At 41.1% G+C, this 15,502-nt stretch overlaps 1 protein-coding gene across 2 annotated transcripts in view; it reads left to right on the top strand.

Annotated features, from left to right (window-relative positions):
* SHC3 (SHC adaptor protein 3) overlaps positions 1-15,138 on the top strand; it is a 100,841-nt gene extending 85,703 nt beyond the window's left edge. For both annotated transcript variants that reach the window (XM_055699725.1, XM_005435914.4), the window contains 6 exons: positions 1,056-1,182; positions 2,300-2,453; positions 3,426-3,519; positions 4,437-4,631; positions 6,842-7,137; positions 12,019-15,138. In XM_055699725.1, the coding sequence (XP_055555700.1) occupies positions 1,056-1,182; positions 2,300-2,453; positions 3,426-3,519; positions 4,437-4,631; positions 6,842-7,137; positions 12,019-12,147 (995 nt within the window). In that variant the 3' untranslated portion in view covers positions 12,148-15,138. The remainder of the gene's footprint in view (positions 1-1,055; positions 1,183-2,299; positions 2,454-3,425; positions 3,520-4,436; positions 4,632-6,841; positions 7,138-12,018) is intronic.
* The last annotated feature ends 364 nt before the right edge of the window (positions 15,139-15,502 follow it).

Raw genomic sequence — 15,502 nt, 5'->3', positions numbered from 1 at the left:
GGTCCCACTGTATGGCATTTTCCAAGCAGGGCTTGGAGAAGAACCAGAGCTTAAAATCCATCCAGGCTCTAACCAGTAAACCATGTGCTTATGCAGCACTGAATATGGAAAATGAGTTTGCCTGGGCTTTTTGGAATATCATCAAGGAGATGTTCATTCAGATCTTTAGCTTCTAGCTCTTAACACCCATCTACATTCCTGCAGTGTTAGGTGAAGTTTTCATGAGTTCACCTGTTTATGTTGTTACAGAAGTCCGTATCTCTGAGCCACTCTGATTTTAAAATGGGGCAGATTTGGTGGCTCAGACAGCTGATGAAGGTTTCTCAGTCTCCCATAGGAAGAGAGCTTGTCTTGCCAGCCCTCCTCTTTACTGCCTCTGTCACAGGGGGTTCAGGGAGGTGGCACATTGCGGAGTGCTGGAGTTAACTGGGGTCCTGGCTCTGTGTTCCCCGTCGATCCCACAGTTTTCTGGGAGTGTCTCCATACAGACAAGAAGGAAAAGATACCAGCCTTGGTATTACTATAATCAGATCAGGGCTGGGGATCTAGGAAATATAATATTACTGCTCCTCCCTTGGCCTGCATTTGGGAAACTCTGGAAACTCAAAGGAAGAGAACACCTTGCAAACTTGGGGTGATTAGACATCAAACTGAAGTGGTAATTAAATTCAGGAAAGCAAAGAATTTTTTTTTGTTGTTACTACCTACTGATATTTTTAGAATTTCAATTTAAAGCTCAGAATTATCATATAATTTATTGCATTCAGGTAACAATAAGTGAAGTCTTATGCAATTTCCTGTCTTTATGATATACTCTTGTTAAAATTGTGGAACTGATTTGTGATCTAGCCTACTGCAATTAAACACCAGAGCAATTTAAATAAAAAAAGACCCCATTGCCTGAAATTCACTGTGCCAGAATTGGGTTTTATTGAAATGAGCATGCCATGGGATAGGGCACCTATGCCTGACGTGTGTTTTGTCGTACATCAGTGTATTCCACCGTAATATAAACAATGATTTGCATATGCATTTTTCAAATCTTTTTCTTTTAGCTTGTCATATACTGGAATGCTGTGATGGCCTGGCCCAGGATGTCATCAGCACCATAGGCCAAGCGTTCGAGCTTCGCTTTAAGCAATACTTGCGATGCCCCTCTAAGATGCCTACTTTCCATGACAGGTGAGTGTGATTGCAGAAAACTGCTAAAGGATCTTCTTTAGCTTTGTATTTACTTAATAAAATTTGCTGTGGACAAAATTGCTGGAGACAGGCAGGATTTAAATACTCTACAAGACTTCTACTGAATTAGCAAAGCAGTGTTTGCCTAATGAATATGAAAGGTGCACAGTCATTTTAAAAGAACAGTCTAAATATGGATTTCACAGTGAACTTATTGAAATGGTCATGCATTTTCTGTTGTAGTTAGTAGGCAGAATTGGTTGGCCAAGAATGGATGTTATTTGTGGCTTTTCCTCATTGTTACTGTCACAGCAGCTGTCAGTTTAGATGAAATAAGCTAGAGTTGCTGGGCTTCCAAAATGACTAGTGATATTTCACTGTTTCTGATATTAGCCAGGGTAAAGTTTTTAGGAATGTGATGTATTGTGCAGAGGCTTTGACTGCGTTGTTCTCTGGAGGATATCTGTCTGCTGGTGTATGTTTAAAAGGCTGGGGTATAGCATTCTGTTTTCTTTGGTGAGCTGTGTTTTTGACATGGATTGCTATATGCTTGCTAACGTTAGTATAAATCCCAGTGAGCTGGTACCCTGTGTAATCCCATATCAAAGTAAAATGAGTCTATGGTGAATATAAAATGCAACTATATTAATCTGGAAGCATTCTGTACTCACTTTAGACTTGTGTAAATGACTGTTAAACGCAGACTGAAACAACAGAGCCAATCTCCTGACTTTGTGAAGTTCTTCCAGATTTATATTGCTGATAGAGCAGCCATAATTAAAGACAAACTTTTAGAGCTTAGTCAATTGATTAAGTAATAATATTACAAATGCTACTGTAAGGTTAAATAAAATTGTTAGTTTATAATGGTCTCTAAAACTAAGTAAAACCACCATTTACTCAGTGTCAAGAATTTAATCCATTGCAAAGGAAGTTCAGATTAGTTTGTCTAAACAGACAAGGTCTGCCACATGATCCACCGTTGCTTCCTGATTTATAACGGTAGCTGAATTGTCAAAATAATATGCAATAGTCATCACCTGACAGGTAGTCTTAACATGCTGCAAGTATCTGTAGGTGCTTTGCAAGTGAGGGGCAAGCACTCACTTTCTTACAGGGTGAAGAGTTTTGATGAGCCATGGATGGAGGAAGATAACGAGGCAACGGAACATCCCTATTACAACAACATCCCGAATAAAATGCCCCCCCCTGGTGGCTTCATTGATGCCAGGCTCAAAGCAAGGCTTCCTACTGCTGCAGATACGGCTCAGGTCAGTGCAATTGCATCTCTGCCCTCCGGCTGATGGATCCGAAATGTTAAAATAATGTGTATCCTCAGATGAATACATTGGGATCATTTATAGATCACGGCCCTTCATGTATACCCAGTTTCCTTTTGAATGGTCATTGAAGATCTAGGGGGCAACAAATTAGGCAAGTTCAGAACAGATCAAAGGAGGTGAGCTCCTCATGGTGTTAAAAGATGACACAGGTTCAAGGGAGAGAAATCCGCTGAGGGTTACTACATTTGTAGAAACCATGCCAGCTTCGGAGAGTGTCAAATAGTCACACTAACTGGGAAAGGTTTAATGCAGAATTGTTTAAACAGTCTAATGCAGTCATTACTAACAGTTCATTATGTTAATAACTCAGCAGCAATCAGTATTTAGCCAGGTTGCTAGGCAGGTTTTCCACCTCACATTGAACTGAGGTCAGCTTGGATATTTCTACCAGCATTGCTGTCAAAAATTTGTGGGATTTTTGTAGCCTTTTCAGATCCAGCACAACTGTGGTTGAATCCAGAGGGGCCTTGTCTATAGACAACATCCTCCCTTCAGTACCCAAGTGTGTCCCTTGGTACCAATGTGAATCTTTCAGCTTGTGCATTTGAGGGTGCTGCGGGTGTCTTCTGGTCCCAGGTGTGTTTCTGTGGAACATTTTTCCAAGGTGTGGTTTGTCAGGGCTTGGTATGTGAAGACAAATGTACTGGAGGAGATGATGCATCATTTGGGATTGCGGGGGTTAGTAAAAGCAGGAAGCAGGGAAGTTTATATGAAGGTCAGTGGTAATATCTTACTCCTACACAAATGCATTTGTGAGAGATATACTCCGACACCATGATGCATTGGAAATGAAGAGTGGGAGTACACAGAATACAGCCAAGGAAATTGTCAGAGCCACTCATAATATATCTGAGCATTTTAAAAGTAACTGAAAATTTCTTTTACGTGTGTCCATTCTAGTCTGCAGGAGTGGGAGGAGAGCAAACTTATTACCAGAGTCGCCACTTAGGAGACAAATTCAGTGAAGACTGGCATCATGGGCTTGTTAAACAAGGTGAGTTTTGCTAGTTTTCACTGTAACACTGCAGGAGGTCTTGGGTGGGCAAAGCATGAGAAAGTCTGATGCCTCAAAGTCTTAAGACAAAGAACTGCACTTCTTTTATGGATTCCTTTTGTCCAAATTTTTGTGTTGATATCAGTGAAAAGCATTTGGTAATTACCTCTGGATACATTAATTAATGCCCACCTTCATAAAATCTTATCCTTTGCAGAGAAGTTCATAAATAGAGTTGCCCCAAACCTTCAGTGCTGTAGCTTGTTATGTCTTAAAACCCCATGGTATTTATAGACAGGCTGCATGGTATGTTCCGAAAATCTGACCCACTAGGGTATGCAAGACAGAGTTTCCAAAGGAAGAGCCTAAAGTCAGAAGCTTTTTTTTTAAATGTGGAGCAATGCGTGTGTTTGCCTATGATCTCTGTTCCATGAATAAAAAATAATGCATGATGTTCTTTTTGTTGTTGTCTATGAATTTTAAACAAGTCACATCAAAACATATATGTGAATTTTCACCCCTCCATTTATGACAGCTTTACTGTGTTTCTGAGGACGCTTTCTTTTCAAATGCCAGAATATGTTATCTGTTGTTAACGTACACAGATTTAGGATTTTATCCCATTTCGTCTTCTCATGACTCCCCAGCTGAGTATCATTTTCGAAACTGACAGTCTTTATTTATGAAAATTTTGTTTCCTCCTGAATAATACCCTCCCGCCCCCCAACCCTCATTGAAACACAGTTCTGAATCCATTCATCAACATGTTTTTCTACTAGACCCTGCAGTTACTGACTTTACATCTCCCATTCCAAAGGATTTTAAACCTGTGGTGGTAGGTTGCAATGTTATTTGATCATTATGACAACACTGTTCTGCCAAATACAAAAAAGAAGAAAAAGTCTTGAATTTTCTAGGATCTCTGGATATTTGTAGTATGCCAGAAGGGAAATCACAAGTAACCCCAACAGCAGAGATGCCAACATATGTAAACACCCAGCATATAAATATAGAAGCTCTATTGGCGCTTCAGGCAGATGCTGAAAGTACCTTCACTGGAACAGCAGATGATACCAAAGAGAGCAGCCCAGGAAAGGATCTGTTTGACATGAGTAAGTTCCCTTCCTATTCACTCCCTTTCTAACAAGCAACCCAATGTGTTTATGCATTAGTTCTGTATAAAAATAATTGTAGAATTCCCCAATTTTTAGTATTCTTGGTGGAATCATGATGAATTTTAGAATTCAAGGTAGTTTAATATTGGACTAAGTTAAAATAAGGGTAGCCAAAGATCTGAAGCTCGTTTGTATTATAGCTGAGTTAAGGTGAATTTGCAGTCTAAGTTATACTTAGTGTCACAGGCAGCTATGTCAGAAGGAAAATAAATCAGGAGGTTTGTCTTGCAGGAAAGTGAAGGAGTGAATGGCTGGAGAATTAGCTCCAGCCTGTTACTAGTAAGTCAATGCATACTACAAAAATTTTCTTCATCAAAGAAGCTGGGAGGGAAATTAAAAGGTTGAGTTATCCCTTGTTCTGGATAGGCCTATTATCCTATCTAGCTGTATATTCCAGCTTTGAAGTCAGTTTTTCCAAAATTAGATTTATAGCTGTAGCTATAAAACAATGGTTTAAGCATCAGTCATAATTTGATGTTGGTGCTACCAATATACATTGTTTTCAGCCTTGAAGAGACACCTAGCAGGAAATATAGGGAAAGCAGTTTGATGAACAAAAAGTTTCTTTATTTTTCTGCTCTACCTACCTCCAGTTAACTGCTGACTTATGATTAATTTAGTTCATATAATTAAAAAGCAGGGAGAAAAAGGAGCTGGTGCCTATATGTTGTTTGTAAAATGTCATATCTACATTTCTGTTATCTCAGTATACATAGAACTGTCTTACTGGAGTGTTTTTGCTGAGATACAGCTCTATGTCCACAGTTTAGGGAGATTTTGGATTGAAAGAAAGGGAGAGGGAAGAGAGTTGAGAGAGTATGTATCTGTGACTATGGATCTGAAATAAGTCTGCTGTCTGAAATCAGGGATGTTAACCTTGATTTCTAACATGCAATGCCCTTAAAACCTGTACCTTACTTCTATTTTATACATATTTTTTTCCTAAAAATAAGGAAAATTGATTTCTCATCTTCCAGCCTTCATTAATCTTTATTAATCATTGGATCATTGGCAAAAAAATAGTATTAGAAAACATGTTAATCACCCTTAAGTTAGTGTTTTGTCAAGCTAAATGTGTTTGGCTTAGTGCAGACTGTAATTTAGCGAAGACATGTATAAGCTGATTTTAAGAATTAGCAGAGGTATCAGTAAGCTGTGACAGCACAGTATTTACCCTATTTCTCTGAGCTAAATTAACCTCTCTGTGGCCACATGCAAACATGTCTGTGCACTCCTCACACATGAGCTGTCTAGAGCTGGTGTATTGCTTCTCGATATTGATCTGCAGACATTCTTTCTTAAGTCTAGTTGGCACAGGACATTATCTCTTTTTAATATCCACTAGTTGGCCAGATTAAGGTCTTGCAGAGAAAAATAGCTTCCGATAGGTTATTATACCATATAATGAAGCATATATGGACTATTTACTATTTCTGTAAGACTTTTGGGATCTGTAATGACACATCTTTCCTTTCCACCCTACAGAAAGTAACATTGAGTTCAGGATCTAGCTAAAGTTTAAAAGATGCTTCCTTGAGGCTGATTTCAGCTAGGTAAATTACGTTAAAGGTGTGTTAGCCTGTGTCTATGCTGCAAAGTCCTCTTTCTAGGTGGAGGCTAGAGGGAGGCTGAGTGGTAAGGGCGGCTGATCCTTTCTAGACGTACCCTCAGGCTGGATACTCAGTAATGGATAATTTTTAAGTGAATGTGTTGTTTGAAGAGAGGCCAGATATGAGTATAATGACATTGGATACCCATATTATGCGATTTGCTTGAAATTAAACTCTCTGACATAGCTGGCAAGACAAAAGGAGACTTCTGCCCAATACCAGGGCATATAAATGCAACTTGAAAATAGCCATTACTGAAATAAAACCAGCACCTTTCAAAACCTGCCACGGTTTGCTCTGATTTTATCAGCATCCTTCTGTGCATAACATACATTTTACATATTACATATTACACTTCTTGGCTTTAATATAATCCATAAATCAGTAGGCTCAGCAGTACATCTTCCCTCAGGTTTTCATAAAGGTAAAGGGAAGGGACTATAACACAAATCCAGTTAAAAATGACTGGAATATCACCATTTTGTAACATGATTTACCTTTGAATGATCTTGCCTTTGTTTCTATTTCAATAACCAGAACCATTTGAAGATACCCTCAAGAACCAAACATCTGAGGCTGCATTGAGGAAATCCACCACAACGGGATGCACCAGTCCTCTTTTATCCAGACCAGCTGACTGGGCTGTAGCTGAAGAGCTGAGTACAGAGCCGTGGTATCAAGGAGAGATGAGCAGGAAAGAAGCAGAACAGCTATTAAAGAAATGCGGTGACTTCCTTGTGAGGAAGAGTACCACAAATCCTGGCTCCTATGTGCTAACAGGCATGCACAATGGACAAGCCAAGCATCTTCTTTTGGTGGACCCAGAAGGAACTGTAAGCACTGACTCCTCACTAACACAGGAGGTTTCTGACTCTACACGATAGGTTATTCACAACTGATCATAAGTACACCCTCGTATCTTTAATATGTCCGCACATCTCTAATTGTCTCCCTGAAGTCCAGCAGAAGACCCACTGCATGATTTCTGCACACTGTAGGGAAGCTTAGGGACCTGATTCCCCAGCAAGGTCAAGCTTTAGCCACTGCGATACAGCCTTAGTCAAAAATGCAGCTAAGCCACTTCTTTAGCCTTCCTGCTGAGAAGCTGCTGGTGGCTGTGCAAGTTTGTCCAGCCTGCATGCTGTCTGTTTCCACATGACATCTTTGTCAACCAGGATACAGTCACGGCCCTCCATGTTTTCTTGTATGTAAGCCCAGGAGGGAACTGGGGTAAACATACTCCCTTAGCTGACAAAGGGTCGCTTCCAGCAGCAGGGTGGAGAGGGCAAGGGAGCTCCATTCTTCTGCAGCTGTCCTGTCCTGCTTCTGGGGAGACTTAGTCTCATCTGAGAGAATGAAAACATTGCCATACGTATTATTCTTGGCTCCTGGTAGCTAAGAGTGGGCAACTCCTTTTCTTCTGTAAAGGTCAACTTTAGATGACAAGCCCCAAAGTAAATGAGAAGGTCCTGTAAAGGAGTTGGCCTGTTGGCATCTGCTTCAGCTGAGAGACCTGTGGCAGATTTATGCCAGTCCTGCAGAGTCTGTGGTGAGGAATACCCATGGTACTTCTTGTAATTACATTTGCCACATGAGGCCAGTCAAAGAAGTTTTATGCTTTTTAGGTGCCAACTGCCTTGTCCTGGGTTTGACTGGGACATCAGCCTGGGGAACTGGCCCTATGCCTCTTGGGGGGCAGCCTCCTTCACTAAACTTTTGCCAGCAGTTTTGTGACTCCTGCATCAGGGCCTCCTAATTCTCCGTTCAACGTAAACCCACAAATAGCTGTTACAGGCTAGTGCAAGGAAAATGCTGCTGTGTCACAGGATGGTCAGCGTTGGAAGGGACCTCTGGAGTTCATCTAGTCCAAATGTCTGCTAAGGCAGGTTCACCTAGAGCTGGTTGCACAGAATTGTGTCCAGGTACGTTTTGAATGTCTCCAGAGAAGGAGACTCCACAGCCTCTCTGGGCAGCCTGTGCCAGCGCTCTGCCACCCTCAAAGTATCTTATATTCCTCATAACACAGGTGGAACTGCCTATGTTGCAGTTTGTGCCCATTGCCCCTTGTCCTGTCTCTGGGCACTGCTGAAAAGAGCCTGGCCCTGTCCTCTTGACACTTGCCCTTTAGATATTTGTAGATATTGGTCAGATCCCCTGTCAGTATTCTGTTCCCTAGACTACACAGGCCGAGCTCTCTTAGCCTTCCTCATCAGGGAGATGCTCCAGTCCCCTCATCATCTTTGTAACCCTCCACTGGACCCTCTCCAGCAGTTCCCCATCTGGAACTGGGGAGGCCAGCACTGGACACAGCACTCCAGATGCAGCCTTACCAGGGCAGAGTAGAGGGGCAGGATCACCTCCCTCAACCTGCTGGCCACACTATTCCTAAAATGCACCCCGAGACTCCATTGTCCCTTTTGCCCACAAGAGCACACTGCTGGCTTATGGGCAACTTGTTGTCCACCAGAATTCCCAGGTCCTTTTCCACAGAACTGCTTTCCTGACTGGCCTGCAGTTCCCTGGGATGTCCTTCTTGCCCTGTTTGAAGACTGGAGTCACACTGGCTTTCCTCCAGTCCTCAGGAACCTCTCCATGACCTTGCAGAGATGATGGAGCGTGGCTTGGAAATAACATTTGCCAGCTCCCTCAGTGCTTGGGAGTGTTTCCCGTTGGGGCCCGTGGATTTGTGGGTGTCAGGTTTGCCTAAATGATCTCTAACCCAATCCTCCTTGACCAAGGGGAAGTCTTCCTTTCTCCAGACTTCCCCTCTTGCCACCAGGGTCTGGGAAACCCAAGGGCTGGCCTTGGCAGTAAAGGCTGGACGAAAGCAGACATTCAATAACACCACTCTCTGTGTGTCCTTTGTCACCAGGGCACCCACCTCATTCAGCATGGGCCCACATTTTCCCCAGACATCCTTTTCCTGCTTGCAAGTACTTGATGTACTTGAATGAAGCCCTTCCTGTTGTCCTTGACATCCCTGGCCAGACTGAATTCCAAACAGACCTTAGCCTTTCTTCTCACCTGCCTGTATGTTCTGACAGTGTTCCCATATTCCTCCCAAGTGGCCTGTCCCTTTTTCCACATCCTGTAAATTTCCTTTCTCTGTTTGAGTTTTGCCAGAAGCTCCTTGCTCATCCACGCACATCTCCTGCCCCTTTTGCTTGATTTCTTGCTCACAGGGAGGCACCTGTCTTGAGCTTGCAGGAAGCGATGTTTGAATATTAGCCAGCTCTCCTGGATCCCCTACCTTCCAGAGCTCTAACCTATGGGATTCCTCCAAGTAGGTCCTCAAAGAGGCCAAAGTTAGCTTTCCTCAAGTCCCAGGGTTGCAATCCTACTTATTGCCGTGCTTCCTCCATGCAGGAATCTGAACTCCCACCACGTCATGGTTGCTGCAGCCAAGGCTGCCCTCAGCCTTCAGAGCCCCAACATCCCAGTCCTTTCTTTGTGAGCCCAGGGTCCAGAAGTACACTTTGCCTTATTGGCTCCTCCACCACCTTTTGTCCAAAAGTTATCATCAATGCTCTTCAGGAACCTCCTGGACCACGTGAGCCTGGCTGTGTTGTCTTTCCAGCAGATGTGTGGGTCATTGAAGTCCCCCATGAGAACCGGGGCCTGTGATTTGTGAGGCTACCTGCAGTTGTCTGTAGAAGGTCTTCTTGACTTCCTCTTCCTCCTCGGGTGGCCTATAGCAAACACCCACAAGAGTGTTCCCCGTGTTGGCCTGCTCCTTAATCTTTACCCACAAACTGTCATCTTGTTCTGCATGCACCCTTTGGGAGAGCTTGATACATTTGAGTTGTTCCCTCACACAAAGAGCAACTCCACCACCTCTCCTTGCTGGCATGTCTTTCCCAAGAAGTACACAGCCACCCATGACAGCATTCCAGTCATGCCAGCTATCCCACCATGTCCCTGTAATTGCAATGAGGTTTAGGTTAGCTCTGTGGTCTGTATGATTTGTGGGATCCTGACACAGGTCCTGAGCAGCCCTATTTGCGACTTGTCAGAATGGAGAATCGTCAATAAAATGCCAGTTTGTGGCCAGCTGCAGCAGTGTGCCAGCAGCTTGCATTTTTTTCCATGTGGCCTCTGTGTGATTATTTGTAAAAAAACAATCCACACAAAGGCTGCCTGAAAATTCATTTCACACACAAATTACTCAGTGAAGTGTTAGAGCTCTTAAGGGTGTGTTTTTAGAGCAGAGTTAACTGTCCAGTTGCTTCTGCTCTCATCCAGCTGACAAAACAAAAAAGGTCCCTAGTTCAGGTTAAGGGATGCTTAAAGTAGGGGACTGCAGGATTTTTGTTAGATTCAGAATTAGGGCTTGAACTCTGGTGGCTGCAGAGCATACTGCTTATGATGAGAAAAATCTCAGCTGAGTTGAATGGACTAAAAATGTGTTAATCTGAATATAGATAAAGAAAGTTACTGCTCTTTTAAAGATACTTTTTAATTTTGAAAATATATCTTTGAATAATTATGGAAAGCAATGTTTCAAAGCAGTGCATTTCAGCAAGCAGAGAGCAGAGCTGGTTTTCTTCAGTGATAGAGCTACACGTAGAATGAACACATAGCATCCTTTGCTGTTTTTTTGTTTTTGTTGTTCTTAGGGTTTTTTCACCCTGTGACATCCTGTACTAAGTTTCTAGCAGTTTTGCCAGAACTTGGTAAAAAGACTGAAAAATTGCAAACAAGGTGCCCACCACATCATAAGCTGACTTTGGAAAGTTTTAACAAAAGTTGTTCTCTCTTTCTGAGAAAAGTTCAAGGAAAATAGATGAAACACCTCACTTCAGAGCAGTGTTCACAAACCTTTGCCTGAAGCAGTGTAGAGCCATCCCAATACAAAGCTTTGCTGCAGCATGACATTTGCTGGAGAGGACCTCTGCTCTGCCTATGGACGCTGTAGGCCTAATTAATTTTAAACAAAGGAAGGCAATGTTTTATGAAGATGTGGTTAAATAATTAATGATTGCTTTGTAATATAGATTAGCTTTTGGCCTGTCCTGATAAATTTGACTATTTGCCTTGCAATATCAATTTCCTTTTATCATGGGTGTAATAATTTAATAATTTACTTAGTAGGATGCTAGCGCATAGGGCTGGTAAGTGGGCTAGAAAAATGATGTTCCCTGCCCTGAAGTTTTCAAAGGCACAGGGAGGGGTGTACCATGCAGCATGGGGCAAACCCAAGCCAAGCACACATGGTAGCTGGATCGCTTTCAGGGAAGGGAATTTTCCAGCACCTGAAGAAGGTTTTTGTTACAGAAAGCACACAGCTGTTGAGGCTCACAGAGAAGACTTGTGTTCTGGCAGCTCTGGAGGGACAGCTCTTTCTAATGAAAAAGGTGAAAATGCCTTAAAAAAGCAGGTATTCTCTTGGAGAAAAAAATTTAATCTAAAAATCTGACTTAAAGTGAAACAAAATCTTGTACAGGAAGTTTTCAAGCAGGCCTATTCAGAAAGACTAATAGTAGCAGACTGGCCCATAGGTAGCATGCAAAATACCTGTTCAGTGGGAGTAGAGGGAGTAAGAGACAAAACAGAAGCAAAACTCCAGAAATGCCAAATTTCCACTGATACTGATGGGCGAGGAGTCAGTGTCTAAAACATGATTGTGTCATTTTATTCTTAGAGAATTTTAGTATGAAGTTAAGGGGAAAAGTATTTTGCTTTTTAATCTATCTTCTTGCATCCTTTTTTTGAAGGTTCGTACAAAAGATCGTGTCTTTGACAGTATAAGTCATCTCATCAATCATCATCTTGAGAATAATTTGCCTATAGTTTCTTCTGGGAGTGAACTCTGCCTGCAGCAGCCTGCTGAAAGAAAACACTGACTACCGATGACTTCTAGTTTTTTGTAATTTGCAAGCTATAACTGGTAGAAATTGCAGATCTGAAAAAACATGTTCATTAACAAAAAATGCATATTCACATATATTTCAGAAGTATGTTTTCTGTAGGTTTAAGAAGCCCCATTTCACACGGTACACTTGAAAATTCTCAATGCTTTATGTCGACATGAAGTCCCAGCAGAAGGCTTTCTTAAAAAGTAATTTCAATAAAATTGTTCAGATTCTCTAATGTGAATATTGATAGTGTATATATTCACACACTATATAAAAATACAGTATCTATTTATATTTTTCAAGTCAGTCTGTTGTTGGTATGGAACTATCTTCTGTGCCATGTGTTTTTACCAGAAGAAAAATGCCAAATGTGATTGTTCAGATAAAAATAGAATTCAGCAGTCTCAATTGCTGGAGAAAATTAATATTGGGAATCTTATTTCTCATTTTACCTAAGAAGCACAACTATGGGGATTACAGGTGGATTATGCTAGTTGATCATGGAAGGAGTTTGAATTCAGCAACTAGTATTCCAACTCAAAAATTTAGCATAAAATGATTTTTTAAAGTGTTATTCAGTGTCACTGATATCAAAAGCATTTTATCTTTCTGATCTTGAATTCTTATATGATGATATAACTCAAAATGTTTGTATCTTGCTTTAACAATGATTTGGTGTGATCTCGCTGTGTATTGAGATAGATGCATATGATTTTTCTAATGATAATATAACAATGTTCTGTAACTTTAGTTTATTAATTTGTGTGGTAAGACTATTTATAAGTAGTTCTCTGCTTATGGTTAAGATCTAGGTGTCCTTGACTACCGGTCTCCAATGAGTTGTTACATACTGATTAGGCGAGTTCAAATAACTTGTGTTTAATAGGCTTAATGCAAGATGTACGTGGGTGTTCAAAGACATATCTGAAAAGTCTTCTTATAAACAATGAAAACTTATCATGACTCAGTGGTCAGTTCTGCAAATGATGCCATTTGCATTTACCTACCAAAGCATAACTTCCCTTTGGCTTTCAGCCAGCGATAGATACTTCTGTATCAAATTGAAAAATGCACTACACTAAAGATGCATTTCTGGCAGAAATGTCCTTGGCTTTTGGTACTGGGAAATGTTTTAAGGAAGGTTTGTACTATTCAAGCACTAGAAGAAGTTATTTTCCTATTATATGAAGCTTTTTGAGACCCAAATTCAGGCAAAGTTTGTGCCCGAGTAAGATTCAGCCTTCAGCGTTCCAAGGTCTTCTCTACCACCAGTATCTCAAATCAGATCTTCAGACTTGATTCACAAAGTCCAAGACTCAGCAGAATAAGTCTATTTAAGGACCTGCCTACCCTAAGTAATCAATACTTAAATCTAATTAAAATTAGATTTTGCTTTAAGAATTTGCTGGGCTTAAAAATTTCTCAGACTACAGCCAAGCTGACAGAAGGACTCACTTAGAATACATTCAGGTAGGTTCATGATATGAAAATTTGAAATATTTTTTCTTGTACCTTCTGCTTTGAAACATGGTGAAGTTACAGCTTGGGAAGTTTGGATTTGGTTGATCTCAAGAATGAAAATTATGGAGGCACCTAAGACTAATTCTATGATCTGTGCAATAAAAATACACTTGATTCTGTAATCAAGACATTCAGAAGCCAAACAAAGACAGTAATGAACCAAATTCTTGTGACTGATTTTATTGCAGGTAGTTATTAGTTGATATTTCTAGGTCTGGGTAGGAGTTGTGAGCAAAGGAAAGTCATGAAATGCTGCATTACAACCCAAATTAGTATGGCACTGAGGTTAGTGGAATTTTTAAAATTTGGGTTTTCCTTTTACCAAGTTGGAATTTGCAAGGGGATGTGAGGACATCTTATACCCTAAAGCAGTATCCATCAGAATGTCTTTATTTAAGGTCATCCGTATCTCACCATATTCCAGTTTTAAGTTGCCACCTTTTTTGTTATGTATAACACTTGACATTCCATGCTCCCACCTCCCTATAGCTGTGTCCTTGAACGTGTGGTACCACTACCTATAAAAGAAAGCCTCTTGTACTTTGCATGCTGTATATCACTTCAGTGATATATGCCTGGAAAAATGTAACAAGAGATGGGTGTATTAATGAAGGCACTAAACATACACTAAAATAAGCATTTAAAATATTTTGCCATTGTCTTAGCTGTAGCTTTAGTAACTTAGCAGCTGCTTACCTGCATGATTTGGTAATTAAAGCAGGTGGCAAGGAGATACAAAATGAAAGAGCCTGACAGAACAATTAAATTCCAGAGATGACATTACACAGACTCCTCCTCTGGGAAAGTGTGTCTATTTTAAGCTGCTGTGTCAGCACAGTCAGTTTGCCCTGCTAAGTATATCTGATGACACAAAGGTTACATGTAGCTTGATCACATGCAGTTTGGTCCTAGGTAGTGGTAGCATCTTTGGGCTGCAACAGTGCCCTGCTGCCGCAATGGGCCAGCAGATCCTGTCTGGCCAGGTGTGATGATCCAGAGGCTTTTCTAAGTCACTGGGAACCAAATGATCTCAAAGCTGCCCAGGAAAGAAGGTCACATGGGCCAATCAATGCTCCTTTTGCAGATCCTGCCATCACTTTTTGTCACTGTCACTTTGGTAGATTTGGCTTTCCCTTATATGAAAATGGTATAAAAACTGTATTGTCATCTGGATAGTAGTTCCAAACCTGCTGTCATTACAATCAAAGATGATTTTACACTGGTCTCAACAAGAGGTAATGGAGCCTGCTGAGAGAGGCAGGGATCATTTCTGTGAGAAGCCAACAATGCCAGCAATTTGAGATGTAGAAGTTATGAGATGGGCTCAAATGCTGTGTCATTCTGAAAACCAGACAGCTGACAGCATCATAATTTGAACCTTTTAATGTTTGCCTTTGGTTTTGAGTGCCCTCACCTTTTTTTTTTTTATTGTCTTTTATGTAGTCCCTATCCATTCCCATCACTTATGCAAGGTGATAATTCCGTACCATGACTTCAAGAACTGGGTTTTTACTGAAACTAATTTACTAGCTCTAGCAGAAATCACTGAGGTTAGACAACATTATGGTACCCTTTGGTATTTTCCCAGGTGATAGCTATGAAATCAGAACTGAAACTCTGAATATCCTGCAAGACTGCCTACACTGATTCTGAATCCTGTCTGGGTTGTCAAGTGCTGGAACAGGCTTCCCAGGGAAGTGGTTGAGTCACCACCCCTGGAGGTATTTAAAAGATGTGTAGATGTGGCACTTACAGACTTGGTTTAGTGGTGTACTTGGCAGTGTTGGGTTAATTGTTGGACTCTATGATGTTAAAGGTCTTT

This window comes from Falco cherrug, chromosome Z (genome assembly GCF_023634085.1).
Source record: "Falco cherrug isolate bFalChe1 chromosome Z, bFalChe1.pri, whole genome shotgun sequence".
Classification (NCBI taxonomy): Eukaryota; Metazoa; Chordata; class Aves; order Falconiformes; family Falconidae; genus Falco; species Falco cherrug.
Note: the sequence above shows the minus strand (reverse complement) of the source record. Positions and strands in the feature narration are given on the sequence as shown.